At 39.8% G+C, this 27,944-nt stretch overlaps 1 protein-coding gene and 14 non-coding genes across 16 annotated transcripts; 14 read left to right on the plus strand and 1 right to left on the minus strand.

Moving 5' to 3' along the window:
- The first annotated feature begins 683 nt into the window (after positions 1–683).
- Positions 684–27,921, plus strand: nrap (nebulin-related anchoring protein). 2 transcript variants are annotated; one of them, XM_086303683.1, is made up of 43 exons: positions 684–926; positions 1,311–1,405; positions 1,640–1,727; positions 2,895–2,999; positions 3,324–3,422; positions 3,564–3,671; positions 3,813–3,917; positions 4,036–4,143; positions 4,239–4,346; positions 4,430–4,537; positions 5,227–5,343; positions 7,006–7,110; positions 7,257–7,364; positions 7,544–7,648; positions 7,803–7,901; positions 7,983–8,087; positions 8,224–8,331; positions 8,447–8,554; positions 8,663–8,860; positions 8,985–9,089; positions 9,178–9,276; positions 9,362–9,466; positions 10,352–10,459; positions 10,596–10,753; positions 11,363–11,516; positions 11,610–11,714; positions 19,299–19,397; positions 19,617–19,721; positions 19,831–19,938; positions 20,076–20,189; positions 20,277–20,474; positions 20,970–21,074; positions 21,331–21,429; positions 21,604–21,708; positions 21,795–21,902; positions 22,096–22,407; positions 22,497–22,601; positions 22,822–22,920; positions 23,055–23,159; positions 23,275–23,382; positions 23,519–23,830; positions 24,526–24,681; positions 25,031–27,921. In XM_086303683.1, exons 1-43 carry the CDS (start codon positions 861–863, stop codon positions 25,313–25,315), a joined length of 5,400 nt encoding a protein of 1,799 aa, XP_086159809.1. In that variant the 5' UTR covers positions 684–860; the 3' UTR covers positions 25,316–27,921. The 2 variants fall into 2 exon arrangements, with proteins under 2 accessions (XP_086159809.1, XP_086159810.1); XM_086303684.1 differs by lacking the exon at positions 2,895–2,999.
- On the plus strand, positions 12,481–12,552 carry trnac-gca (transfer RNA cysteine (anticodon GCA)). The gene has a single exon. It is a non-coding gene; the product is annotated as a tRNA-Cys (tRNA).
- Positions 12,654–12,725, plus strand: trnac-gca (transfer RNA cysteine (anticodon GCA)). Its single transcript has one exon. It is a non-coding gene; the product is annotated as a tRNA-Cys (tRNA).
- Positions 13,157–13,228, plus strand: trnac-gca (transfer RNA cysteine (anticodon GCA)). Its single transcript has one exon. It is a non-coding gene; the product is annotated as a tRNA-Cys (tRNA).
- trnac-gca (transfer RNA cysteine (anticodon GCA)) lies at positions 13,633–13,704 on the plus strand. The gene has a single exon. It is a non-coding gene; the product is annotated as a tRNA-Cys (tRNA).
- Positions 14,007–14,078, plus strand: trnac-gca (transfer RNA cysteine (anticodon GCA)). The gene has a single exon. It is a non-coding gene; the product is annotated as a tRNA-Cys (tRNA).
- Positions 14,546–14,617, plus strand: trnac-gca (transfer RNA cysteine (anticodon GCA)). The gene has a single exon. It is a non-coding gene; the product is annotated as a tRNA-Cys (tRNA).
- Positions 14,719–14,790, plus strand: trnac-gca (transfer RNA cysteine (anticodon GCA)). Its single transcript has one exon. It is a non-coding gene; the product is annotated as a tRNA-Cys (tRNA).
- trnac-gca (transfer RNA cysteine (anticodon GCA)) lies at positions 14,892–14,963 on the plus strand. Its single transcript has one exon. It is a non-coding gene; the product is annotated as a tRNA-Cys (tRNA).
- On the plus strand, positions 15,065–15,136 carry trnac-gca (transfer RNA cysteine (anticodon GCA)). The gene has a single exon. It is a non-coding gene; the product is annotated as a tRNA-Cys (tRNA).
- Positions 15,265–15,336, plus strand: trnac-gca (transfer RNA cysteine (anticodon GCA)). Its single transcript has one exon. It is a non-coding gene; the product is annotated as a tRNA-Cys (tRNA).
- trnac-gca (transfer RNA cysteine (anticodon GCA)) lies at positions 15,438–15,509 on the plus strand. The gene has a single exon. It is a non-coding gene; the product is annotated as a tRNA-Cys (tRNA).
- Positions 15,776–15,847, plus strand: trnac-gca (transfer RNA cysteine (anticodon GCA)). The gene has a single exon. It is a non-coding gene; the product is annotated as a tRNA-Cys (tRNA).
- trnac-gca (transfer RNA cysteine (anticodon GCA)) lies at positions 15,949–16,020 on the plus strand. Its single transcript has one exon. It is a non-coding gene; the product is annotated as a tRNA-Cys (tRNA).
- Positions 16,623–16,694, minus strand: trnac-gca (transfer RNA cysteine (anticodon GCA)). The gene has a single exon. It is a non-coding gene; the product is annotated as a tRNA-Cys (tRNA).
- Positions 27,922–27,944: the final 23 nt, after the last annotated feature.

A 27,944-nucleotide genomic window follows, 5' to 3' on the forward strand; every position in this document is an offset into this window, starting at 1 on the left:
GACTAATTCCCTAATATGAAACTATTTCCTTCAAGTATAAGAATACTCTATAAACAATTAATTTCAAAGTATTAAATATTTACTCCTATTGCATATTTAATCTATCAAAAATCACAAAAAAAATCCTATGAGGTCAAGGTATGTGACCTATTATCACAGTTAGATTAAAAACCTCAACCTCATGACAGTCTTCCTACAGTGAATACAGCCCTGACCCTTTTGAGCTTTCAGAGGGTCTTGATTGCCTCATTTTATGTCAAAAAAGCTGTTTGCTAATGTTGCGTTAACCTTTTTCTTTAGTATTCACTTTTTGTGTATTTTTTCTCGTATGTCTGTATTAATCCTGTGTCATTATTCTTTACATATTTTGTAAGTCTACAGAAACTTGCCTTAAACAAGCAGCCTACACTTTGTGTTTACATGCATGGCTGATGACTTGACTAAGTAAAAGTATTACACAGGGAATCACAGTTTTATGTTGTTAGTCATGTGGAGATACTCAAAGTTGAGGTAGCTGTCCAACTGAGGATCATTACACATATAGATTGACACGTGAACTCTCTGTCACTCTGTTTCCCCCTCACTGCAGACAGACAGCTGGACTCGGCCAGTCTTTGAGCACGGGGCACAGAAGGGGGGTGGTCCATCATGGGACATGGTGTGAAGTAAGAGCCAGTTTCACAGTCCCACAGTCACAGAGCTAAGTTTTCAGCCACCAGAGACGCACTACCGCTACTGTCTGGGATTCCCAGTTCCTCAGCTAAAGGGCCGTCTGTCCGTCTGACTGACCCGACTTCATTTTGGCCAATAGTTTTATTGGTTTTCCCGAGAGATTTTGAGAAGAAGGGAAAACATTCACCATGCAGTCTTGCGCCAGGTGTGGGTTTGTGGTCTACCCAGCTGAGAAGATCAACTGCATTGACCAGGTAATACATTAAAGCATTTATAAATAAATGCCTTCTTGGGTTAAAGTGAACTCTCAAATGTCTCTGTGTTAGCCATAAAACTAATAACAGCTGCACAATGGTTATGGATATAAGATTGTTTTTAATTAAAAGACTGGACAAAAAAAAGACTTACAGTTTAGCAGTGACATTAAAGCTTTAGAGAATCGGTCATTGAGTCCATGTGGAAAAATGTGATGTGATTACTGATGTTATTCTGGGCCTCTTATTAATCAGATATAACAGAAATTACTTGTCCAGCATTTTTTCTCTGCTTAATGAACTAGATTCCAGTCATGTTTCCTCTGAACACGGATTTAAAGATTCATGGTCTGTCTTTCTTTTTCTTTCTTTCATTTTTGGCAGAATTGGCACAAAGCATGTTTTCATTGTGATGTCTGCAAAATGGTACTCACTCCAAATAACTTTGTCAGCCACAAGAAGAGGCCATACTGCTCTGTGTAAGTAGGAGTCAATACTACTGCAATGCCTATTGAGCGTTTGTAGTTAATCACCAGACATGATAAAAATAAATAAAAACGTAATCTTTTTTTAATGAGTAAAGCACAGAGGAGGCAAATTAACTGCATCTTAGTAAACCACGATTGCACAATAGCCAGGGTCCCATTTTTAACGTTGTGAATTACACCTGGTGTGACCATGTTGGCAACTATATGTGTATCTCATCCTTTCAGGCACAATCCAAGGAACAACACATTCACAAGCGTCTATGAGACCCCCATCAACATTAACGCAAAGAAGCAAAGTAAGGCCAGCAGTGAGGTAAGAGGACATCCTGAGCAAAACCACAGCAGCAGCATGCATGCCATACAACATGTTTCAGTCCTCTGACTCACTGGCATTGTTGTTGCTGTCTATGGCACTAGAGGAAAGACAGTTTATGGCTGTGTCTACTCTAAAGATTGTTATTTATACTGAACACCGAGGTCTAAAAAGGCAGTAAAAAACTTGAGATTTGACCCTGAGCATTTGTATCCATTACTGTTGGATCACAAAGGTCTAAATCCTTCTTTACGAGAGGTGGTCGGTGGTTCTGAGGCCGTGGTGACGGAGGTGGTTTGGAATGGAGACTGGCTCAGGTTATTTCTGTTTCCCTGACAGGGGCTAGATACCCCCCTCCACTTAGCCCACTTTATGCTTCAACGGGCTAAAATTATATGTCAGGAAAAACAGCTTCACATCCCTTCCTCTCCTCTGCTCAGCCACCTGTTTCTGTCTGTCTGAGTCTGTCTGTGCCTCTAAGTTCACGCAAAGCTCTCATGCTTATATTAGCAGTAGGCTAGCAAGCGCCTCGGCTACTGTTTTAAGCCACTGGAGGGATGTGGGAATTAACATTTCAACATTTGATCTGAGGGCTGACCTCGGATCATGAGTGGCCCTCAACCCCCTGTCTAGATTTACCCCACTGAACATTTAAAAAGTGTATATCTTGCTTGGGTTAACATGCAGCTTTTGCTTTCTTATTCCTATTGATTGTACTTTATACCCTTTAGGCGATGATGCTCTAGAGACGTCACTCTGTCCTGTCTCTTCCTCTGACATAGAGCTATTCTAAGATTAGTTTGGGATGGTTTTTACAACTCTAGGATGATATACAAAGTACTCTATTCTGGTTTGTTCTGGGCAGGTCTTGTACCATCTTGAGTGGAACATCTTAGTTATTAATACCAGCTCTCTAACATTATCCCTTCATCATTTAGCTTTTCAGCTCAGGTTCTCCTGCAGCACAAGAATAGAGAGATGTTTGGCACTGTTTAAGTAAAGCAATACCAGTTAGGACTAGCAGTAAAAAATATATATTTTTATTTTTAGGTGATTAGTAGCATCCAACTACCAAAATGGATGCTGCAGTCACATGTGCAGCGTCTGCATGTGCAAATGCTCGCTGGCCTTGGCTTAATGCTTGTCATCCATGTGCCATCCTTGTAGCTGAAGTATCGCGAAGATGGCGAACGCTTTATGTCCACCTTCCACTGTGACACGAGATCCATGGAGCTGAAGAAGGCTTGCCTAGCCAATCAGATGGCCAGCCAGGTGAGCTCCTGGGAGAGCAACTGGCCATTGAACCCTTTTAAAGGGAATTTTCAACCCAAATTCTTATCTTTATCAAATAAAAGAGAGAAGAATTACAAATTATTCTTCAAACTTCCTAATTTCTTCTACTTTAGTATTTTAATTCAGCCAAATCTTTTGTCTGTCATGAGTAAGCACTTGTTTATTTTTTGTATGATTTCACATAAATGAATTGCATGGCTTATTTAACAGGTTCATAAAAACCTTGCAAGATGCATAATTGCCTGGTTTAGGAACATTTGTAATTGACCATGTTTATCTTTTATATATAAACCGGCCTTTCAGTCTCAGTCTGAGTTCTCACAGCAGCAGACCTGGTATTCAGGGATGGTGAGCAACCAGGAGATAGTGACAATGTCCCAGGCACAGAATACCATCAGTGATGTGAGTACACGTTTTTTTCTCACTGGTTGTTGTGTTGTTGTATCATGAGTATATTCTATTTAAATAGTTGATATAAAAAAAACTTACAATTTTTAACAGTGTTGGTCACATGGCTGATTTTGTGGCTTCTTTTTTGTACAGGTCAAATACACAGAAGAATATGAGCAGTCAAAAGCAAAGGGTAGCTTCCCTGCAATGATCACACCGGGCTACCAAACTGCCAAGAAGGCAAATACCTTAGCAAGTAATGTAAGTGGATTTCATTTAGCTTTCTGTACCTCACAGAAAAGATTAAACTTCACTGATTTTCCCTTTCTGTTAAACAATCCATGCAAGTTTATCAAAAATTCAAGAGGCCAAATAAAAATGCTTTGTTGTCTTTCTCTTCAGCTGGAATATAAAAAAGGACACGAGGAAAGAGTTTCCAAATACACAACATTTGTGGACCCCCCTGAGGTGATTCTGGCCAAGAAACAAGGACAAATTGTTAGCGATGTAAGCCCTTCAGACATTGTTGACTTTTTTTTTTTTAACTAGCTCTGCTCAACTATAAACATATATATTCTTACAATAATATATTTATGGATATGAGGCATCACCTCTTTTTCATCAGTATGCCTACACAGAAGAATATGAGCAGCAGAGAGGTAAAGGTAGTTTCCCTGCACACCTTACGCCTGGATACAAAATGTCAAAGAAGGCCACTGAGCAGGCCAGTGACGTAAGTAGTACAAAACAAAAAACAAAAAAAACAGCACACACATATGCAAGTAAATACTAATGCATGTAAATGCTGTTGTTTTCATGCTGAACCAGATTAAGTATCGTCAGATGTACGAACAGGAGATAAAGGGGAAAGCCAGCGCTGAAGCGGCTGTTACTGAGATTGTCCATGCCAAAGAAAATGCAGAGAACTTCAGCCATGTATGAAAATTACTGTCACTGTTCCATCAGTTTGTTTTAATTCAAAGTGAACTAAATAAAGCAAAGTGCTCTCCTGTTTCCAGATTGCCTATACTGAAGAATACGAGCAACAGCGAGGCAAAGGCAGTTTCCCCGCCATGATTACGCCTGGTTATCACCTTGCAAAGAAGGCACAGGAAATTGCCAGTGATGTAAGTATCAATCTGACTGTGGACCCAGTGAAATATTTCTAAAAGCTGTAAGTATCTTTGACAAACATGTAATTGGTCCATCTTGGTAAATGGACTGAGTCTTATTTAGCCCTTTTCTACTCTCCCAGCGCACTCAAAACGCTTTATACAACATGCCACATTCACTTTCTTCAGTGCTTTCTCACTAGCATTCACACTCTGATGGATGAATCGGAGAGTAACCTGGGGTTAGTATATTGCCCAAGGATATTTGGCATGCAGACCTGAGGAGCCAGGGATCAAATCACAAACCTTCAGATCAGCAGATGACCTGCTTTACCTCCTGAGCCCCAAATATGTTGAGTCTAACATTTAGATGCTTTGTTGTGTAGGTGTTGGAAGGATTGCATGTAGTTATAAAGGGAGCTTGTATCTGTCATCTAGTCATGTGGACTAGTAGTAAATGTTGTCAAAACATTGCAGAGTGTAGTGTGTAAGAGTTTCAGCTTCATCAATCAAGTGTCCTTGTCAACACCGGGCAGAATAGCAGACGAGGGACAACAATGAGGAGACTTGATGTCATCATTCTCTAAACTATCCGCAGTGAATGAATTAGACTCTGTTTGTGTGTGTTCCTCAACCTTGCAGGAGCAAAACTGTTTGTCCTTCTCCTCCTGCAACACGTTTAGTAATTTTTCATCTCTTTCCAGTTAAAATACAAGAAAGACTTAAACAAGATGAAGGGCACGTCACACTTTCACAGTCTGACCTCTGAGGATAATCTGGCACTGAAGAACGCACGAAAAATCAACAAGATTGTCAGTGAGGTGAGGCTCGTGAGAAGCATACAACCTTCGCTAAATACATTTGTGTGTCTAGATTTATTCAGAGCGTAGGGAAAGAACAATGTGAATATTCAAATAGCTTTTTGTCTAAGCAACAGTCAGTCTCAGGTAAATGTATGTATGTGTGTTTAAGAGTGGGAGATATTGGGTGTACTGTGTCAGCGTCCAGCAGACATGAAGCCTCCTGAATTGCATTTTCAGCATCTCTGAAATGCTTGTGTGGTGAGGTGACAGCTTACCTCCAAGGTCATGGCCCATCCTGCCAAACTAAGGTTACCTCACACTGCGCTTTATTTTTAAGAATCTATTCTTAGCCTTAAAAATATGTGTGTTAGAAATTAGCTCTTATTCTGAATCTAATTTTCCACCAAAACCACACAGACACATTATCTCAGTTTTGTTTTTTTGTTTTATGCTTCAAATAATGTTTATGATATAATGACAGACTGTAAATAAAGAACATAGCATGGTTAGTGAGTTGCATTTTAAACCCTGGAGTGTAGTCGTTTTGGCTTTTTAATCCAAAAGTAGAAATATTTGGATGAGAAGTTATCAGCTAACACTAGTGCTGCTCTATACTGCGAATTGTAAAGTATTTTAAGTAAATACAGGGCAAGTATTTCAGATACCAATGCCCACACTGATACTTTTTAACCTATAAAGGCAGCTTGTGTAGCAAAGAGCAGCATGTCATGATTTTAAAAAATGAATCATCATCATCATTATCATCATCATCATCATCATCACATTTAATAAACACTAAATCACTTTCAGTTTTAGTTTACACAATAAAACACACTTTTCAGCTTTTTATTGCTTATGGAAACTGTTTTTTGGAGACCTGGAATGTAAATGTGCCTGTCTCTAAAGCACTTTGTGCCAGTTTCTGTTGTGCTATAGATTTGACAGTGAACACAAGAGTACTGAGGTATATTTTTGCATTAAAAAACAAATATTTAACCCAATTCAGTGGACTACATACTCAAGTAAGAAGATAGAAATAAAATATCAATCATATAGCACTACTGTCGATCCAAAACCAATACCAGCGTTGGATTAATCTGCCCACCACAAGCTAACACTAGCAAACGTGATTAGCATGGTGCATCAATAGACTTTATATTAGTACTAAATGTGATACTGGTATTTCACTCACCACGCTGGAGCACAAAGCATTAGATTTCTCAGATAATTTTATGAAAATATTTTAAACAGCTCCAACGATTCAAACAGCATCCAGAGGTTGAGATCAGTGACTTTATTTGCACTTAAGCATAAAGCTAGCAGAAAAGACGGCCCCAATAACAGCCATGATCACATAACTTCAAGCACCAGTGTTTAAAGGTGAGGTTTCCCCTGTGTGATATTTTCATGATAAAGAGACTGACATGTTAAATAGGGAAATGGTTTTAATGTTAAGCTCAGCAAAGCATGTTTAAGATTAAAGGTTGGTCTCAGAGACTCTCGAGTGATGATGGAGTGTCAGTGATGGTGACTGATTAGTGGGAGGAACTTTACTGTATATTTAGCCATGTAGGCACCAATGTGCCACAAAGGATCAGCTCTCACTGTGGAAAACAGAAAAATGAGGTTGCAGTGAAAAATGTTACAGCTTGGCTGCTTTATTTTTACGTTTGCTAACAGGTGGAGTATAAAAAAGACTTGGAGAACAGCAAAGGACACAGCATCAATTTCTGTGAGACCCCACAGTTTCAAAATGCAGCCAAGGTTGCCAAGTTCACCAGTGATGTAAGTTTAATCGCAAAAACAATGTCAAATATATATATTTTGATAATTTTGTAGATTTTTTGACACCCTACAAACAACGTATTTATATATTAATACCTGATATTAGCACATGAACATGTTTCTTTTTAAACAAATATTTTCTATAGAACAAATATAAAGAGAAATACACTACTGGTATGAAAGGCCACTATGAAGACTCGGGTATTGATAAGAAGACCATGCATGCCATGAAAGCGAGGAAGCTGGCAAGTGATGTAAGTCTTATTTTTAATCAAATCAGTGTATTAGATCTGCTTGGTTGGATTTGATTTCATATTACACGGATAAAAAGAAACAATTTTACATGTTTAATTTGTAAATAGAAAATGATAAACTGTCAACTGTCTGTGCGAGTGATTTTATTGATGTGGTGGTTTTGTCCTGCATATCTCAGATTACTTATAAACAAGGCTGTGAGCAGGAGCAGGCTGAATACAACTACCCGGCCAATCTTACGCCAGGTTACCAAAGCCAAAGAAAACTGGATCCACTGAAAGAGGTACAGCCTCCAACAATATAATTAAGACAAAGGGACATTTTAACGCTAAAAGGGTTTTTTTTAAAAGCACTTAAAATCAGAAAAATTATTCAAATGTAAAGTCGGTTCTCAGATAGCAAACTTCATCCCAGCGCTGTTGTCATTGTGGTTGCAGAAGAACTACAGGCAGCACATTGACCAGGTGAAGTACAAGTCAGTGACAGACACACCTGACATTGTTTTGGCCAAGAAAAATGCTCAGCTTGTCAGCAACGTAAGTAAACAGTATAACACCATGCATAACACTTAATAAGTTTCTTATTTTTTCTAACCATGTAATTCATGTGGCCTCTAGTTAAATTACAAAGCCGGGTATGAGAAGACAAAGCATCAGTACACACTATCCCAAGACCTGCCCCAAATCCAAAAAGCCAAAGCCAATGCTGCTTTGTGTAGCGATGTAAGTTTACTCTTCTCACACTTGCATCAATAGCTTACCTTCACTCGTCATGCAAGCACCCAGAATTCAATACCAATCCACATGATCTATCTTGTTATTGGCATTATGATGCCATAACCCATTTCTGTTTCTTCAGATTAAATATAAAGAGGAGTGGGAGAAGACAAAGTTTAAAGCTTGTGAAATTGGTGTGGACGATCTGAGCGTCAAAGCAGCCAAGGCCTCCCGAGACCTTGCAAGTGACGTAAGTAAACTCACGCTTCTCTTTGCTGCAAAGACATCTAAGCAAAAATCTAAGTGGCTTTAATCAGAAGTAAAAGCTGGCAAATGAAATCAAGTCAGACGGGCATGTGTTTCAGATTAAATACAAAGAGAGTTACATGAAGAACAAGGAGAAGGCTGTGGGGGTCAACGTGAGCGACTCCAAGACTCTGCACTCTCTGCAAGTGGCTAAGATGAGCAGTGATGTAAGTAGAATTGCTTGACCTGCAATGTAATAGTGTAGACTTGTGTGACTCACACAAGCCCAGAGTATAACCTCAGAGGTTACCTATTGCTTTTTGTTACAACTTCAGATTGAATACAAGAAGGGCTCTAAAGAGAGCCAGGCCCAGTACAGCCTTCCTCTGGACATGATCAACCTAAGCCATGCCAAGAAGGCCCAGGCACTCGCCAGTGACCTGGAGTATCGCACAAAGCTCCACGACTACACAGTCATGGCAGATGACATCAAGGTCCAGCAGGCCAAAAAGGCTTATGCCCTCCAAAGTGAGGTGAGAGAGCCACCTGAGGGTGATATTTTGGTTAAGGGGTCTCTTTTAAATGCAGAGACATGAAGAAAAAGGCAAAGAGAAGTCTTTTGGAGAAGTCTTTCTTGACATTTGTTCCTCTCTGCAGAACCAGTATCGTTCAGACTTGAACTGGATGAAAGGAGTGGGCTGGGAGACCGAAGGATGTCTCAACATCACTCAGGCAAAGAAAGCTGGAGAGCTGCTTAGTGATGTGAGTGGAAATGTGCTTGTGTTTATATTTTAGTTTGTTGCTGTTTTCTTTCAAGCACACCATTTATTTGGCTGCTTTTTTCTCTCAGACCAAATACCGTCAGAAGGCAGACAGCATCAGGTTCACCCAGGTGGCTGATGATCTCTCCATCAAGCACGCAAAGAAAAGCCAGGAACTGCAGAGCGATGTAAGTCTCCACTTTAGAGCCGGAATGAGACGCCATTCATTCTAGTGCATTCTTGCAGTATATACTAATCTATGTGACTTTTCAGTTGGCCTACAAAGCAAACACAGAGCAGATGCTGCACCAGTACACCATCACAAAGGACGAACCTCTTTTCAGACAAGCAAAGGCTAACGCGGACCTTCTCAGTGCAGTAAGTTCATTTATAAAAAAATTGATGTAGAAAACAAATATTCACATTTTTAAACTATATCTGTTATCTGCTACGTTATACAAGCTCCTCAAGAATGTGCAGTTGACTGCCGTGTGTCTCACACTTGAACTGGTATAAGTTCATGCATGCAATCATTTGACAAATTATGTTTTAAAGGGACTTTATGTGGAAAACCAAGTACGTCCCTTGTTCTTTCATAGAAATTAAAAAGGTAAAAAACTAGCTACCAGGATCTGCAGAAAACGATTACTTTCAGTTATTGCTGCTGAAGATGATTCTACAAGTTAATGAATCATAGGGTATCATTACAAAACTGTATATATCAACCAAACACACACACACATATACATATATATATATATATATATATATATATATATATATATATATATATATATATATATATATAAAATGTCACAAACAAACTGTATTTTATCTTCTTAAAAGCAGTTTGATTCTGTGACCTGGTTCGACATAGTGTTGTTCTCAGAAAGCGGAATCTATTTAAGCCAATTTCTTATATTCAGCTGAACTTATTTAGTGTCTCCATATGGTACAAAATCAAGCTGGTTAGCCAGTTATTCAGTCCAATAATTTAAAATTATCAAAATTAGATTTGCTTTTAAAAATCCACATGACGTGATATAATGCACTTTAAGTCTTTTGAAGTAGCAGCTCACGCACCGTTCAACGTGAAATTGTCTTTCACGCTTAATTTGTCTCACAAATTGTCTCTAGTCTGTCTCACGCAGCCCTCACAGTTTTCTGTGTTTTCACCTGAAGGTGAAAGCAATTTAACGAGTTTCTCAATAGAAGGTGTGAGGTGCTGATATGATTTTTTTCCTCATGCATTTGTCTTTGCAGAAAGTGTACAAGAGCAACTGGGAGAAGCAGAGGGAAAAGGGCTTTGAGCTCCGTTTGGACTCCCTATCTATACTCACAGCAAGAGCCAAGAGAGACCTGGCTAGTGATGTGAGTTTCTATTCTCTTTTACTCTGAAATTTGCAATAACCTTAGGTTAGGTTGAGTTGCAGCATTTTGAAATCATTGGATTCTTTAAGAAGTAGCATTTAGCATCTTGAACCATTTATTTCTTGTCTTTTTGCAGGTGAAATACAAAGAGACGTATGAGAAAAACAAAGGCAAGATGATTGGCATTAAAGCGGTCAGTGAGGATTCTCAGATGGCTCACTCCACTCTGGCCACCAAACTACAGAGTGATCGCCACTACAAAAAGAACTACGAGGACACTAAGACCAAATACAGGTGAGGCCAAGCTTAGTTCTTTACACCCAGATGCATCTGGTACTAGAGATAAAGTAAAGGGAGTCATTTATAGTTGGGTATAGTTTCTTAAATCTGTGTTGCATGGTCTTCTTCTATTAATTGGTAATAAGTGAAGCAATTCATTTTGCATTTTCTGAGTTAGCGAGGTCATTTAGCCCTAATATTCTTATCTTTATACCTCAGAGGGTAATGATGCATGTGTTATAGCATTTCAGTAACTCTAAAAATGAGATAAAGAGCTTATATCATTTATCAGATATCAGTTGAAGAGGAAAACTACTGACAGAAGCTTTTAGATTATTACAAACATTATTAGCAGATTCCTTAGCAATATCCTGCTTTCTTTTCATACCAGCAGCAATTTAGAAAGTTTTACAGGACATTTCATTTCAAAAGGTCAAACAAGCTCTGATAAAGACTGCATGAGCCATCACCCCAGATAAAGTCAAAGTAAAATGAAGTTTATTATCCTTCTTTTTAAGTAGACCCCAATCAGCAAAGAGCTGAACTCAACTCAACAATAACTGACCTTTCATTTTCTGCAGTTTTGGAACAAAGCTCCTCATTGAAACTAATCTTCATTTCCAGTGTTTCCCTGGATATGCTGAACATCAGCCATGCCAAGAAGGCTCAAGACCTGGCAACTGAGACCAATTATAGGACTATACTCCATGAATACACTACTCTGCCAACTGACATTAATGTTGCCTGGGCGAAGAAGGCTTATGGACTACAAAGCGATGTAAATCTTACTTTTAGGCACTGGAATGACCAATCATTTCATGCAAAAGTACTGCAGAATTTGATACTGATATGTGCGCACGTCTGTTTTCAGAAACAGTATAGGTCAGATTTGAACTGGATGAAGGGCGTTGGCTGGGAGGCCTCGAAATCTCTGGATGTCCTGCAAGCAAAGAAAGCTGGGGAGCTGGTCAGCGAGGTAATGTTTAATACTATGACTGACAAGGCATTGCTCCGAGTAGCTATAAAACAATCACTGTTAAATGTTATTAATATTTCCCCCTTTTTTTTTTAGTAAAAATGAGGCAAAAGTATTCTTTTTTTAGATCAGTCTCAATCTTCTTAGTGTTCAGTTTGGTTAGAGAGTTATATCACAGAAACTTCCAAGGTTTAAAATCATATCTGTTTATATATTTTTCAATTCAAGTTGAAGTTCATACTTTAAAATATGAGGAAATCTGATTTTACATGTTAAAAAACATAAAACTATAAAGCTCATCCAACATATCCAGGCATTCTTTCAACTATGAGAAAACTTGCTCCTTCAGGCCTATGGGCTAAATTTCCATTCAGAAGCCCAAAACTATCAGGCTTCTGCTCTGTGGAACCAGGTCTCACTTTGCGTACAAGAGACATATAATTTGACATTATGTAATTTAGCATTTCTTGTTGCCCTAACTGATAAGTTCATGTGGATTTCATGTTAATTTGATAGCTACAGGGGTGGATTTTTAATTAGATTCAGGGCGTATAAGTCCCTGCTTCCTATAATTTCCAGATGCATAATGGGTGTTCTAATCTAATGAACCAGGTCTTATGTTGAACTCAGGAGAGAAGTCTCTGGTTCGAGTCCGGATGCCCCCTACTTAGCAAACATTCTTGACTGTCATGCATCTTAGTGCTTTCAGACACAATCCGAGTCTAAGCCTTAGCTATTAGGGTTCTTTTAAAGTATTAGGAGGAATGGGGGTATAGCTCAGTGGCAGAGCATTTGACTGCAGTTCAAGAGGTCTCTGGTTCAAGTCCAGATACCCCCTACTTAGCAAACATTCTTGACTGTCATACATCTTAGTGTTTTCAGACACAATCCGAATCAAAGCCTTAGCTATTAGGGTTCTTTTAAAGCATTCCGAGAAATGGGGGTATAGCTCAGTGGCAGAGCATTTGACTGCAGATCAAGAGGTCTCTGGTTCAAGTCCGGATGCCCCCTACTTAGCAAACATTCTTGACTGTCATGCATCTTAGTGTTTTCAGACACAATCCGAGTCAAAGCCTTAGCTATTAGGGTTCTTTTAAAGAATTAGGAGGAATAGGGCTATAGCTCAGTAGCAGAGCATTTGACTGCAGATCAAGAGGTCTCTGGTTCAAGTCGGGATGCCCCCTACTTAGCAAGCGTTCTTGACTGTCATGTATATTCAGACACAATCCGAGTCAAAGCCTTTCCTATCAGGATTCTTATAGAGCATTTGACCCCAGATCAAGAGGTCTTTGGTTCAAGTCCGGATGCCCCCTACTTAGCAAACATTCTTTGAAGGCCTGACTTTGCGTTCAGAAAAATCTAAACCTTTAATATTTCCCTTTTGTCCATTTCTAACGTTTAATTTCATGAAAGCTTTGTCAGGTTCATTGTGCAGAGGTATTGGGGGTATAGCTCAGTGGCAGAGCATTTGACTGCAGTTCAAGAGGTCTCTGGTTCAAGTCCGGATACCCCCTACTTAGCAAACACACTTGACTGTCATGCAGCTTAGTGTTTTCAGACACAATCCGAGTGAAAGCCTTGCAGTTCAAGAGGTCTCTGGTTCAAGTCCGGATGTCCACTACTTAGCAAACGTTAATGACCGTCATGTATATTAAGACACAATCCAAGTCAAAGCCTTTCCTGTCAGGGTTCTTCTAGATCATTTGAGTCAAAACCTTTCCTATCAGGGTTCTTCTAGAGCATTTGACCCCAGATCAAGAGGTCTTGGGTTCAAGTCGGGATGTCCCCTACTAAGCAAATTTTCTTTGCAGCCCTGACTTTGCATTCAGAAAAAACTAAATCTTTAAAATTTCCCTTTTGTCCATTTCTTCCGTTTAATTCCATGAAAGCTTTGTCAGGTTCACATGTCAGGGGTAATGGGGGTATAGCTCAGTGGCAGAGCATTTGACTGCAGATCAAGAGGTCTCTGGTTCAAGTCGGGATGCCCTCTACTTAACAAAATTTCTTTGAAGGCCTGACTTTGCGTTCAGAAAAATCTAAATCTTTAAAATTTCCCTTTTGGCCATTTCTAACTTTTAATTTCATGAAAGCTTTGTCAGGTTCTTTGGGCATGGGTATTGGGGGTATAACTCAGTGGCAGAGCATTTGACTGCAGTTCAAGAGGTCTCTGGTTCAAGTGCAGATTCCCCCTACTTAGCAAACATTCTTGACTGTCAAGCAGCTTAGTGTTTTCAGACACAATCCGAGTCAAAGCCTTAGCTATTAGGGTTCTTTTAAAGCATTCCGAGAAATGGGGGTATAGCTCAGTGGCAGAGCATTTGACAGCAGATCAAGAGGTCTCTGGTTCAAGTCCGGATACCCCCTACTTAGCAAAATTTCTTTGCAGCCCTGACTTTGCATTCAGAAAAAACTAAATCTTTAAAATTTCCCTTTTGTCCATTTCTTCCGTTTAATTTCATGAAAGCTTTGTCAGGTTCACATGTCAGGGGTCATGGGGGTATATCTCAGTGGCAGAGCATTTGACTGCAGATCAAGAGGCCTCTGGTTCAAGTCCGGATCCCCTCTCCTTAGCAAACGTTCTTGAATGTCATGCATCTTAGCTTTTTCAGACACAATCCGAGTCAAAGCCTTTCCTATCAGGGTTCTTATAGATCATTTGACCCCAGATCAAGAGGTCTTGGGTTCAAGTCGGGATGCCCCCTACTTAGCAAACTTTCTTTGCATGCCTGACTTTGCATTCAGAAAAATCTAAATCTTTAAAATTTCCCTTTTGTCCATTTCTAACGTATAATTTCATGAAAACTTTGTCAGGTTCATTGGGCATGGGTATTGGGGGTATAGCTCAGTGGCAGAGCATTTGACTGCAGTTCAAGAGGTCTCTGGTTCAAGTCCGGATACCCCCTACCTAGCAAACATTCTTGACTGTCATGCATCTTAGTGTTTTCAGACACAATCCGAATCAAAGCCTTAGCTATTAGGGTTCTTTTAAAGCGTTCCGAGAAATGGGGGTATAGCTCAGTGGCAGAGCATTTGACTGCAGTTCAAGAGGTCTCTGGTTCGAGTCCGGATCCCCTCTCCTTAGCAAACATTCTTGACTGTCATGCATCTTAGTGTTTTCAGACACAATCCGAGTGAAAGCCTTAGCTATTTGGGTTCTTTTAGAGCATTAGGAGAAATGGGGGTATAGCTCAGTGGCAGAGCATTTGACTGCAGTTCAAGAGGTCTCTGGTTCAAGTCCGGATACCCCCTACTTAGCAAACAGTCTTGACTGTCATGCATCGTAGTGTTTTCAGACACAATCCGAGTGAAAGCCTTAGCTATTTGGGTTCTTTTAAAGCATTCCGAGAAATGGGCGTATAGCTCAGTGGCAGAGCATTTGACAGCAGATCAAGAGGTCTCTGGTTCAAGTCCGGATACCCCCTACTTAGCAAAATTTCTTTGAAGGCCTGACTTTGCGTTCAGAAAAATTTAAATCTTTAAAATTTCCCTTTTTCCATTTCTAACGTTTAATTTCATGAAAGCTTTGTCAGGTTCATTGTGCAGGGGTATTGGGGGTATAGCTCAGTGGCAGAGCATTTGACTGCAGATCAAGAGGTCTCTGGTTCAAGTCCGTATACCCCCTACTTAGCAAACATTCTTGACTGTCATGCATCTTAGTGTTTTCAGACACAATCCGAATCAAAGCCTTAGCTATTACGGTTCTTTTAAAGCATTCCGAGAAATGGGGGTATAGCTCAGTGGCAGAGCATTTGACTGCAGTTCAAGAGGTCTTTGGTTCAAGTCCGGATACCCTCTCCTTAGCAAAAGTTCTTGAATGTCATGCATCTGAGCTTTTTCAGACACAATCCGAGTCAAAGCCTTTCCTATCAGGGTTCTTATAGAGCATTTGACCCCAGATCAAGAGGTCTTTGGTTCAAGTCGGGATGCCCCCTACTTAGCAAACTTTCTTTGCATGCCTGACTTTGCATTCAGAAAAATCTAAATCTTTAAAATTTCCCTTTTGTCCATTTCTAACGTATAATTTCATGAAAACTTTGTCAGGTTTATTGGGCATGGGTATTGGGGGTATAGCTCAGTGGCAGAGCATTTGACTGCAGTTCAAGAGGTCTCTGGTTCAAGTCCGGATACCCCCTCCTTAGCAAACATTCTTGACTGTCATGCATCTTAGTGTTTTCAGACACAATCCGAATCAAAGCCTTAGCTATTAGGGTTCTTTTAAAGCATTTCGAGAAATGGGGGTATATCTCAGTGGCAGAGCATTTGACTGCAGATCAAGAGGTCTCTGGTTCAAGTCCGGATGCCCCCTACTTAGCAAACATTCTTGACTGTCATGCATCTTAATGTTTTCAGACACAATCCGAGTGAAAGCCTTAGCTATTAGGGTTCTTTTAAAGCATTCCGAGAAATGGGGGTATAGCTCAGTGGCAGAGCATTTGACTGCAGATCAAGAGGTCTTTGGTTCAAGTCGGCATGTCCCCTTACTAAGCAAATTTTCTTTGCAGCCCTGACTTTGCATTCAGAAAAAACTAAATCTTTATTTAGACACAATCCAAGTCAAAGCCTTTCCTGTCAGGGTTCTTCTAGATCATTTGAGTCAAAACCTTTCCTATCAGGGTTCTTCTAGTGCAAATGCTCTGCCACTGAGCTATACCCCCATTACACCTGACATGTGAACCTGACAAAGATTTCATGAAATTAAACGGAAGAAATGGACAAAAGGGAAATTTTAAAGATTTAGTTTTTTCTGAAAGTCAGGGCTGCAAAGAAAATTTGCTTAGTAGGGAGCATCCCGACTTGAACCAAAGACCTCTTGATCTGGGTTCAAATGATCTAGAAGGACCCTGACAGGAAAGGCTTTGACTTGGATTTTGTCTGAATATACATGACGTTCATGAACGCTTGCTAAGTAGGGGGCATCCGGACTTGAACCAGAGACCTCTTGAACTGCAGTCAAATGCTCTGCCACTGAGCTATACCCCCATTTCTCTTAGTTCTTTAAAAGAACCCTAAAATCTAAAGCTTTGACTCGGATTGTGTCTGAAAACACTAAGATGCATGACAGTCAAGAATGTTTGGTAAGTAGGGGATATCCGGACTTGAACCAGAGACCTCTTGAACTGCAGTCAAATGCTCTAGAACAGGGGTGCCCAATCCCGGTCCTCGAGAGCTACTATCCTGCAGCTTTTAGATGCATCCCTACTCCAACACAGCTGAATCAAATGGTTTGATCTCTACAGCATGCCATCATGTTTGGCAAAGGCCTGATAACAAGCCATCTGATAGCAGAGCATTTGACTGCAGATCAAGAGGTCTCTGGTTCAAGTCCGGATGCCCCCTTCTTAACTGTCTTTGCAGGCCTGACTTTGCATTCAGAAAAATGTAGATGTTAAATATTTCCCTTTTGTCCATTTCTAACATTTAATTTCATGAAAGCTTTGTCAGGTTCATAGGGAAGGTGTATTGGGGGTATATCTCAGTGGCAGCGCATTTGACTGCAGATCAAAAGGTCTTTTGTTCAAGTCAGGATGCTCCCTACTTAACAAACGCTCTTTGCATGCCTGCCTTTTCATTCAGATAAATCTAAATCTTTAATATTTCCCTTTTGTCCATTTCTAACGTATAATTTCACAGAAATTTGACTGCAGTTCAAGAGGTCTCGGATTCAAGTCGGGATACCCCCTACTTTGTAAGCGTTCTTGGGTCTCGTGCATCTTAGAATTTCCTGACACAATCCGAGTCAAAACCTTAGTTGTCAGGGCTTTTTCCAGGCCTGACTTTGAATTCAGTAAAACACTGTTCCTTAATTTTTCACCTTTGTTCATTTCTAAACTATATTTTCATACAAATGTTGTCCTATCCTTTGACTCTCCTCGTTCTTAGTATTTCCTGACACAATCCGAGTCAAAGCGTTAACTATCAGGGCTTTTTCCTGGCCTGATTTTGCATTCAGATAAACGCAGTTCCTTAGTATTTCACCTTTGTTCATTTCTAAACTATATTTTCATACAAATGTTGTCCTATCCTTTGACTCTCCTTGTTCTTAGTGTTTCCTGACACAATCCGAGTCAAAGCCTTTGCTATCAGGGTTCTTCGAGAGCATTTGACCCCAGATCAAGAGGTCTTGGGTTCAAGTCGGGATTCCTCCTACTTAGCAAACATTCTTGATAAATTCTTTTGGCCATTTTCTTGTACCTACATTTTCCAGAAGCCCATCCTGTAAAGAATCTGATATCTCAGAAGTCACTTCTTTTTATCTGGTGCAGTCTTTTTTGTAATGTTCTGCATATGATACACGAGGCTGGAATCTACATGCACTATTCTTAATCTCATCATGAGCAGCCACTTATTTGTCATTCCACTCATGTTACCACCATTAGTTTATGAAACAGAACAGATCTTGGAGCCCGTCCTGAGCGAGCATTTTTCTGTATACTGTTTGTGAACATGTGGTTATGTATCTATCTAACAAAGTCTCCTTTTGTTTTTCCATCTTTTTGATTTTTTTAGGTACTTTATTTTTTAGGATCCATCCCACATAGCAGAAAAGTCTGGTCTGGATCTGGTGTCAAGCCGGCACAGCTGGCTGACTTCTGGCATGGCAAGTGATATGTCATCCAGATATGTGCCAGGCCTGATGTAGATGGCACTGTTTATGCGATGGCATGCCACATCTGGCCCTATTATGTTTTGGTTTATGTGGCCCAGGCTCATACAAAACAGGTCTGGCCCAGATCCGGCATCAAGCTGGCACTTCTGACTGACTGGTGTCATGGCGGGGTGTATATCAACCAGATGTGGGGCAGGTCTGGCAATGATGGCACTATTTATGTTACCATTTTCCTGTTTTAGTTAGAAGACCCAAATGCCATGTTGCGATACTATACTGCTATGGTAGCCAACGTTTCAATTGCAGGTTTGACAGGTTTGTGATGTACACTTTATCCTAAACCTAGTGAGGGTTTAGTCATGTTTACCACTGGGTGGCTGAAGCTCAGGAGGTAGAGCAGGTCACCTACTGATCAGAGGGTAAGTGATTCGAGTCCTGCCTCCAGTCTGCATGTCAAGAGTTAGAATATAGTTAGGAAGCACCCAGTTTAGACAAAGTGTGTGAATGTGGCATGTTGTACAGAGCACTTTGAGTAATCTGGATGACTAGAAAGGCATTATATAAGAATCAGTCCATTCTCTGTCTGAACAGAGTTTTGTCTTGCTAGTTTTCCACTATTATGTTCCAGTACATGTTGTTATTACATGGCTTGATTAAGGTACACATTAGGCTGACATCTGGGGCCAGAGTTCAAAATGTTCTGGGCCAGCACAGGGCCAGCAGTGTGTCTGCAACTGGCCCATGTGTGAGCCACCTCTGGCAAACCAGATCGGGGCCGTCATTCTTTTCGGTATGTGGGCCATGTGTAAGCACATTGTGTGGGCCAGATCCAGGCCATACCAATTTTGCTATGTGGGATATTTATGATATAGTGTGTGCCCTCTAGTGGTCCCAACACGTATATGCATTGAGTTTTTTATGGTTGCCTCCCATTGTTACAGCCTAGTGTTCATCACTGGGGTATTTTTCTTCTCCAGAAAAAGTATCGTCAGGATGTAAGCGCTCTGAAGTTCACCAGTGTTGAAGACACTCCAGAGATGAACCAGGCCAAACTAAGCAACAAACTTGCAATTGATGTAAGTTCAGCTGACATTTGTAGCCTCAGCCATATGTTATTATTGCGTGATATAGCATACAACAAACATGTTGTTACCTAGCTTGTTGAGTTTTTTTGGCCCACTTGACATATGCCACAAAAACCACTGTAGCACCTGGAAGTTCACCAGATTGAGTTATTTTAAGGCTTGTTTCATTGCGGTAAACTGATCTTTAGTGCTGTTTTTTCTTCTTTACAGAGGTTGTACAGGGAGAAGGGTGAAAACATGAAGCACAACTACACACTGAGTGGAGAGTTACCCGAGTTGGTGCAAGCCAAGCTGAATGCCATGAATATCAGTGAGGTAAAACCATACATAGGCACATTTAGTCAGTCAAAAAGTTCTTCTCTGCGGCAGGTTTTATATAATGTTTTCGCGGTGAAACTGAGTTTGTCCATCCGACACATTTCAGACGCAATACAAGGAATCTTGGAAGAAGATACGTGATGGCGGTTACAAGCTGCGTCTGGATGCCATTCCTTTCCAATCTGCCAAAGCATCTGCAGAGATCCTCAGTGATGTGAGAATCCATTTCATCATATGAAACCACATTATTACTATTTTTTAGCAGAAAGTTGAACTGAAACTGCTCTTGTCAACACAGATTTTCAAATAGCTCTCCTCACTAAGCTTTGTGTGTTTTGTGTGTCATTTCAGCAAAAGTACAGAGAAGAATTTCAGAAGACCAAAGGGAAGATGATCGGCCTGAAGGGACTGCAGGATGACTTGAACATTGCTCACTCAGTCTATGCCAGCAAGCTACAGAGTGATGTGAGTACTTAGTTTCTGCAGTTTAGCTGATAGAAATCATATTTTAATGATTATACAATATTCTCGTAATCACATTTCCCCATCTAGATCAAGTATAAGAAGGACTCTGCAAAGGAACTCTCAAAGTTCCACCTACCCATGGACATGTTGGAGGTTGCACATGCTAAAAAGGCACAGTCATTAGTCAGTGACCAGGACTACCGGCTGTCCCTGCATCAATACACCGCGCTGCCGGATGACTTGAAGCTGCTAGCTGCCAAGAAAGCATACACCCTGCAGAGTGAGGTGAGAGTGACGGCAGACAGCTGCTCACAGCATCTTTTATTTATAGATTTAACAACGCTCTTCTGTCACAACTGAGCTTGCTGTGAAAAAGAGCACAAAGGCAACATTATTTGTACTTTACAATTTTAAACCATTAAATCAATGAACACATGAAATGCTGTATTTGTAGATCAAAAAAAAAACCTTTGCAGTGGTTGTTTCTATGTAATGAGACTTGTTTTTACATTCAGAGATGTGATCAAGATTTTCAGTTTTTAGTGCCAATTGTTGAGGCCAAGCTATTTTAAAGAAACAGCTAGTATCTGATACTTAAAGTGTGTTTGAGGCTGGTTACAAGGCTGGTTTATTTATCTCTGTAACAGACAGCACACGTCTACCAGGCAAATTGATTATTAAAGGCTGAAACTTGTACTAGATAGTAACTGACAGTAATAAAATGGAATCACGTTTGCTTCTGTAATATTCCTATTTTATTCTTTTTTGTCCACCCTACAGAAATTGTATCGCTCTGACCTGAACTACCTGCGTGGCACAGCCTGGATCGCCACTGGTGCTCTGCAGATTGAAGGATCCAAGAAGGCCACAGACCTCATCAGTGAAGTGAGATATCCCCTATGCTTTTCATTTACTTTCTGCCCTTTTTAGTGCTTTCAGTGCATGTTAGGTTGCCTATATTCACCCTATCTTGATGCATGATCAAGGGAAATCGTATAGTTGATTCTGGATCTGACGTTTTCAGTGGTAAAAATGTTTCACTATAAATTTTCTGGGTTTAACTTTTGATTTTGTTGGTGGGAATTCAAAACATTGACTTGATTTACACCAAAAACTAACTGTTTAATTCTCTCTGCAACAGAAAAAGTACCGTCAGCAGCCGTACAACTTCAAGCACACCTCTGTTGCTGACTCTCCAGATATTATCCATGCCAAACACAGTTCACAGATTGCAAATGAAGTAAGACAATAACGTTACTGTTTTAGTTTCTCCTTTTCTTGTAAATGTTTTTTTTGCTTGCTTAAGCTGCAACGTTCCTTTTTAAGATTACTAGAAATAACCAGGCATGTTACTTTGCTGGAAATATTTGATGATTTGAATGATAATAAACTGGGTTTTATCTCTCTGTCCCAGCGTTTGTATAAGGAGAAAGGGGTGAATGACCAACACAGCTACACTATTACATCTGAGAGGCCAGAGATTACACAAGCAAAGATCAATGCAGCCAACTTTAGTGAGGTACTTAACAGCATACAGTGATCATAAGCATGTTCTTTTCAAATGTTATATGTATATACAATATAGATAACTTTTTTTCTTTGCAGATAAAGTACAGAGAGTCCTGGCACACTCTCAGGGCTCAGGGATACAAACTCACCATGCAGGACATCCCCTTCCAGGCTGCCAAGAGCTCCACGGGCATCGCTAGTGATGTAAGATCACATTTGTTGAACAGCACAGCAAAACCCAAGCATTTAAAGAGTTAAATCAACCATGATTAAGTTTTTAAAAAAAATGCTCACTCTAAGCTCTGGTAAAGTAGGAATCGTATGCAGGGTTTTGTATCCTTTTGATTAAAATTTGCAGATCAGTTCCAGTTGATTAATCTAACTTGTGTCTCTGCAGTACAAGTACAAACACAACCACCTGCTGGAAAAGGGGAAGCACATTGGGGTCAAATGCATCATGGACGACCCACGTATGCTGCACTGCCTGCAGGCCGGCCGATTGGCCAGTGACCAGGAGTACCGCAAGGATGCACTGACAACCAGCGGACAGTACCACCTCACGACAGACATGATTAATCTGGTGGCGGCTAAGAATGCGCAGGCACTGGCCAGCGACCAGGACTACAGGACGAGGCTGCACGAGTACACGGTGCTCCCTGACGACATGAAGGTCAAATGGGCCAAAAAGGCTTATGAACTGCAGAGTGAGGTGAGGGCTGGGAGTAAAGAAGAGATTAAATTACTAATAGGAAGTGCAAATGTCTTGACTCATCTATTGCTCTATTACTTTATGTTTAGAAACTCTACAAGTCAGACCTCAATTTCATGAAAGGGGTAGCCTGGGATGGAGTGGGTGCGCCTCAGCTGGAGTCTGCCAAAAAGGCTGGAGAACTTATAAGTGATGTGAGTAATGCACCGAAACCTGTTAATTTATAATATTGCTGCAGTTTACTGTCAAATTAAAGTAATATATCCATCATGTTTATGGTTTTAATTAAACTCCTGTAAGGTTATGAGCTCCAGCTCTGACTGCATATGAAGCTGAATTTAGCATTTATGCAGTATTGCTTTAAAAGCTTTCGCCATCTGTGTCTAAATGTGTGTGTGGTCTTCCTTCTTGCAGAAGAGGTATCGCCAGCTGCCAGACAGCCTGAAGTTTACCTCAGTACCTGACTCTCCTGATATAGTCCACGCTAAGACTAGTTATCAGCAGTGCAGTGAGGTAGGAAGAAGATGGAAATGCTTATAAGAGAGAACTGATTCAAAAACCTGATTCCGCTCTAAGTCTTTTGCTGTCTTAGCTGCTGGCGGTGATATTTCTACCTTGTTCATGCCTGTGCCTCTCATCCACTACAGAGGCTGTACAAATCTGGAAAGAATGACGACATGCATAAATACACCTTGCATCCAGATGATCCAGACTTCATCAGAGCAAAGATGAATGCCCAGCAGATTAGTGATGTAAGGCACATTTATCAGCTAAATACTTACAAAAAATATTTTTTAAAATCCTTTAAAAAAAGATGATAATATCTCTACATAACATTTTAATCTTGAGCATTATTTTTCCGTGAAGAAAGTTTACAAGGCGTCTGGGGAGCAAGTGAAGACATCGGGCTACGACCTGAGGCTGGACGCTATTCCCTTCCAAACTGCCAAGGCTTCCAGAGAAATCGCTAGTGATGTGAGTTATGGGCCTTGTTGCATTGAAATACATTTTCGAGGCTATTATTCCAGGACAAACATTTTTATACTATACAGTAACAGTATTAAACAAAGGCATTTAAAGGATGCTGACCCTGTATTTCTCCCTGCAACAGTTCCGCTACAAGGAGGCTCACTTGAAGGAGAAGGGCCACCAGGTAGGCCTGCGCTGTGTGGAGGATGACCCTAAGATGTTGCACTCTCTGGCAGCAAGCAAACTCCAAAGCAACTTAGAGTACAAACGTCAGTCCAAGGAGGAACGTGCCCACTACAACATCCGCCCAGATCAGCCTGAGTTCCTGCACGCCAAAAAGAGCCAAGCTCAGGCTAGTGACCTCACCTATCGACACAAGCTCCACGACTACACCTGTGACCCCGAACAGCTCAATGTCAAGCATGCAAAGCAGGCCTACAAACTGCAGAGTGATGTAAGTTGTGATGCTCGTGCAACTGAGCTGGATCTGAAAATATAATTACTGTCATTTATTGATGTGTCATTTATTGATTGATTGATATGTATTTAGGGAAGAAGCACTGTTAGGTGCTCAAAAAGCAAATGTCTTGTGCAACAGTGGGACCTATGGCATGAGCCAAATTCAGTGTTTACTTTTAGTCACACGATGATCCTGAAAAAACAAGCATGTGTACTTTTAACACGGACAATTGCCCCATGGATTAACATTGGGGTCATTTTGTGGTTGCTGGTTAGAGCGTTCTCATTATTGAACTGGTCTGTGTATTGGTCTAATAATGAGCCACAATTCTGTGAATTCTTTTACCCTCTTTGAGTTTATTGTTTTGGTTTTCCAGTTTACAGATCCCATGTTTTTTGGACCTTTTGAATCATTCTTGCAGTTTTAAGCCACAAAGTATAACTGCTCAGTCAGAGCAACTTATTTTTGGCTTGTTTTGTTGCCTTAATCAGAATCATAATTCATGTTTTTTTAATTAAAAAACTAACTGACTATAAGCCCAGGCTTAACCAAAATCTTCCAAAGATTGAATGAAATGTATTGAAAACATTAACCCCAAGTTATTTAAGAATGCCATGTATTAAATTTGGGCCACTTGCTTATTTGTAGTAGAAATATACCACTGTCATTTCTTTTCTTTTTTATTCAAGGTGAACTACAAGTCGGACCTGAACTGGATCAGAGGAGTGGGCTGGACCCCTCCTGGTTCTCATAAAGCAGAGCTTGCACGCCGGGCTGCAGAGTTGGGGCTGGCTGATGGAGTTAGCGCTGATGAGGCTATTGCGAAGTATCAGCAACACATGATGGTAAGTTCATCATGGAATGGTGACAATAGTGATTAGTACAGTGTCTTTAAAAAAAACAAAACAAAACCAACATATATATATACATATATATATATATACATACATATATATATATATACATACATATATATATATATACATACATATATATATATATACATACATATATATACATACATATATATATATATATACATACATATATATATATATATATATATATATATATATATATATATATATATATATATATATATATATATATATATATATATATATATATATATAAAATAAGGAAGTCCTTAGACAGCAAAGGGTCTTGAAAACGTCCTCTCTGTCTTCCTTTCAGCTGCATTATCAGCAGATGATGGAGGAGCAGCAACAACAGCAACAGCAAGCTTCTGAGCAGGTGGAGACCAGTGAGGAGATCCAGCAAGGTGTCAACATGGATGCGATGGAAGTTCTTCATGTCAAGAGGAAGAAGACCATCCAGACCGTGCAGAAAAAGTCCAGCACCACCACAACTTCATTCAGATCCATGGAGAAGAAGTCCAGCACCACCTCATCTTCGTCTTCAGCCACCCTCCAGAACACAACCAAGTCCAGTAAAGTTGCTGCCATAGAAGAAGCGTAGAGCAAAGGAGAAATTTGGAGACAGAGATGGTCACTTTTAGAAAGTGTGCTTATATTTTACTGTGTTATTTTACTACTTTGATGAAGCGATAATTGTGACTTTGCAGTTACATGAGAAGCCACAATATTATCAGAGCTGCTATAGATGTAATAACAAACTGCAGCAGAGTTCATATGATTAAGAGTGAGATTAAGCATGTTGAACCAGGACAGCACTAGTGATGTTTGTTGGAAGGATTGTTGGTATTTGTGTGAGTGCTAAGGTGTAAATTTCAACTGAAGAGCCATTTTTAGCAAATTCAAGCAAAACGACAGGATTAACAAAGCTGAATTAAGGTTATTGCAGGTTGAAGGTCAAACTGAGTGGAATGCTGAAGGAAAGTTTGTGCTTTCATATACTGAGTGTATTTGGAAGAAATATGGGCTGGACCAGATTGTTATATGGCCACTGATGCAGAGTGCAAAGGATTTCAAACTCATCTTTTTACACTTTGCTTGGTCCTTTTTAAAAGAAAATCTGATAAATACTGTATGCTGAAAGTTCAAATGATGAAAGCACAAAACCTTGTTGCAGTCTTGCAAAAAAGGTTTGATCATTTTATGCACTTTCAACCAATGAGTAAGAAGTATAAGCCTACTGAAGTGATGGGATCTACTTTTGTCTGACAGGTTCAGCTTTGTGAGTTTGTGTCTCTTTTAACTCAAAGCTGGGCTCGGAGTAAATTCTTGGTTTTATCAATGATTAATAAACTGTTTTTGTTGGGTTGTTTTCCCAGGCAAACTAAGCTTTTGTCCCTTTTTATTCCCAGAATACAAATGACTGCTAAGTACAGAAAAACACACAGCAAAGTAAGGTGAATCACATGACTGATGTTGAGGTGATCTTGCTCCTGATCTAGCTGTATGTATGGATGCTGGTGTAGACACCAGGCTTGTTCTTCTGACCACAGCTCACCACTAGAGTGACATAGTGCATGCTGTTTGTGATTACTTTCACACAAACCCCCAAAAATATATGGTCACACACACCAATGGGCCTCCAGAATCAGCCTGCAGTGTCAGACAGACCAAGATGTTTTATGTAATGGATCACTAACATTTTTGATGCATCTTATGATGTAAAAGCAATCTGCAAGAATTTTGGATTACTTTGATATAGAACAAACAAAATAAAATACAAGTTGCCTGAGAACTCTTCCAAATTCAAAAGACATACAGTGCATCCGGTCTTTCAGTCTTACAACACAGTATTAGGGCCACATTGAGAGATTACAGATGTTTCAGTGTAAACTACAATGGCTGCTATAGCCTCTGTAAAAGTGCTTTGTGTTGACAAGTTAGTGAAATGCATCCATCTGTCTTTACTTTGATCTTACCCTGTTTTGTTTTTAGGCAATTTTATTTCCTGCCTTTTAGATTGCTCTCTCTGACATAATTTTGGACCTCTTTCTTATAAACCCTTCTGCTGCCCTTTGTTAAAATCTGTTTGCTAACTGAGGTTTTCCATACTTTAAGTTGTTTTTTGAGTTATTTAGCTTCAAATTCTCCAACATGCTTCCCTGTGTCTATGTCATGCATTTGTATCCTTCACAGGTTCTGCTATAATAATTATCGTGTCTTATTTTCCTTTTAAAAGGAAGAATTAAAAACACTGCATTTGATAAATGTGGCAAACCAGTGTCGTTGTAAAGGGCCTCGGCATCTGCCATCTGAATTTACAAGAGACACATACCTGCAGTGTTTGTTACATCCGAGACCCAGAAAGTCTGAGTATGTGGTGAAAGGATCTTCCCCAGTTTGAATTTCTCTCTGTCTCTCAATTTCTAATATAACAGTCACATGACAAAAGTAGACAAAAAGTATATAAACTATAGCAGAGTTATCAAACTGTAAAGTGAGCTCAGATAAGGAAAATAAATGCAAGGCACAAAAAAGCGAATATTCTCTAAAAAACAACAAAATAAACATATGTACTTTTTTCCCTGGAAAAAGCAAATTGATACTTAACATATTACGTAACTTAGAGCAACATATGTTGCCATCTGGCCAATCCAGATGTGTTATTTCAGATAATGTCTCGAACAAACCACATTCTGCACCTGCTTGAGCGGCATGGTTTATAACTCTACAGATGAGAGCCAATTTGCCACATGTCAAGATTTTTTGTGTGAATTTAAAAAGAAACAGCAGTAGCAAAGCATGTTTTCAAGAATCCTACAATTGGTGTCCTATGTTCATAAACACAGAGCACAAGTTAGTGAAATCCATCCATTCTCTTTCTTTCTTATAAATCATTCTGCTTGATGCAACACAGTGACAAGTTCAAATGTCATATTTCCTGTTCAAAACCCGATTGATGGGGGTTCATCCTGGCCCCAGAGTTGTATTTTATGTCATGTCACTGTTGCTTTATATAAATCTCTGTTGATTTTAGTTATCAGAAGTAGAAGGAAACCAGTCCTTTAAGTTTTACAGAGTTCAGAATAGCTAGTTCAGATGCTATGGAAGCCTCCTCCTGCAACTGCAAATTCTACATTAGTTTTTTCAATTTTATTAAACTTTATTAAACTTAAACTTTACTAATTTAGCAGATGAGCCAAGTCAGACACATTACTGATCCCAAGAGGTAA

Source organism: Aulonocara sp. 'chitande type north' Nkhata Bay, linkage group LG8 (genome assembly GCF_057382095.1).
Source record: "Aulonocara sp. 'chitande type north' Nkhata Bay isolate Kocher_YH1m ecotype deep benthic linkage group LG8, A_spYH_male_GT1.1, whole genome shotgun sequence".
Taxonomy (NCBI): Eukaryota; Metazoa; Chordata; class Actinopteri; order Cichliformes; family Cichlidae; genus Aulonocara; species Aulonocara sp. 'chitande type north' Nkhata Bay.

What these genes read in the sequence shown, in the direction of transcription:
- nrap (XM_086303683.1), top strand. Translation starts at nt 861, where the DNA reads ATGCAGTCTTGCGCCAGGTGTGGGTTTGTGGTCTACCCAGCTGAGAAG. An exon ending in TCAACAAGATTGTCAGTGAG is followed by an intron (nt 5,344 to 7,005) that starts GTGAGGCTCGTG and finishes GTTTGCTAACAG; the next exon opens with GTGGAGTATAAAAAAGACTT. An exon ending in AGAGAGACCTGGCTAGTGAT is followed by an intron (nt 10,460 to 10,595) that starts GTGAGTTTCTAT and finishes GTCTTTTTGCAG; the next exon opens with GTGAAATACAAAGAGACGTA.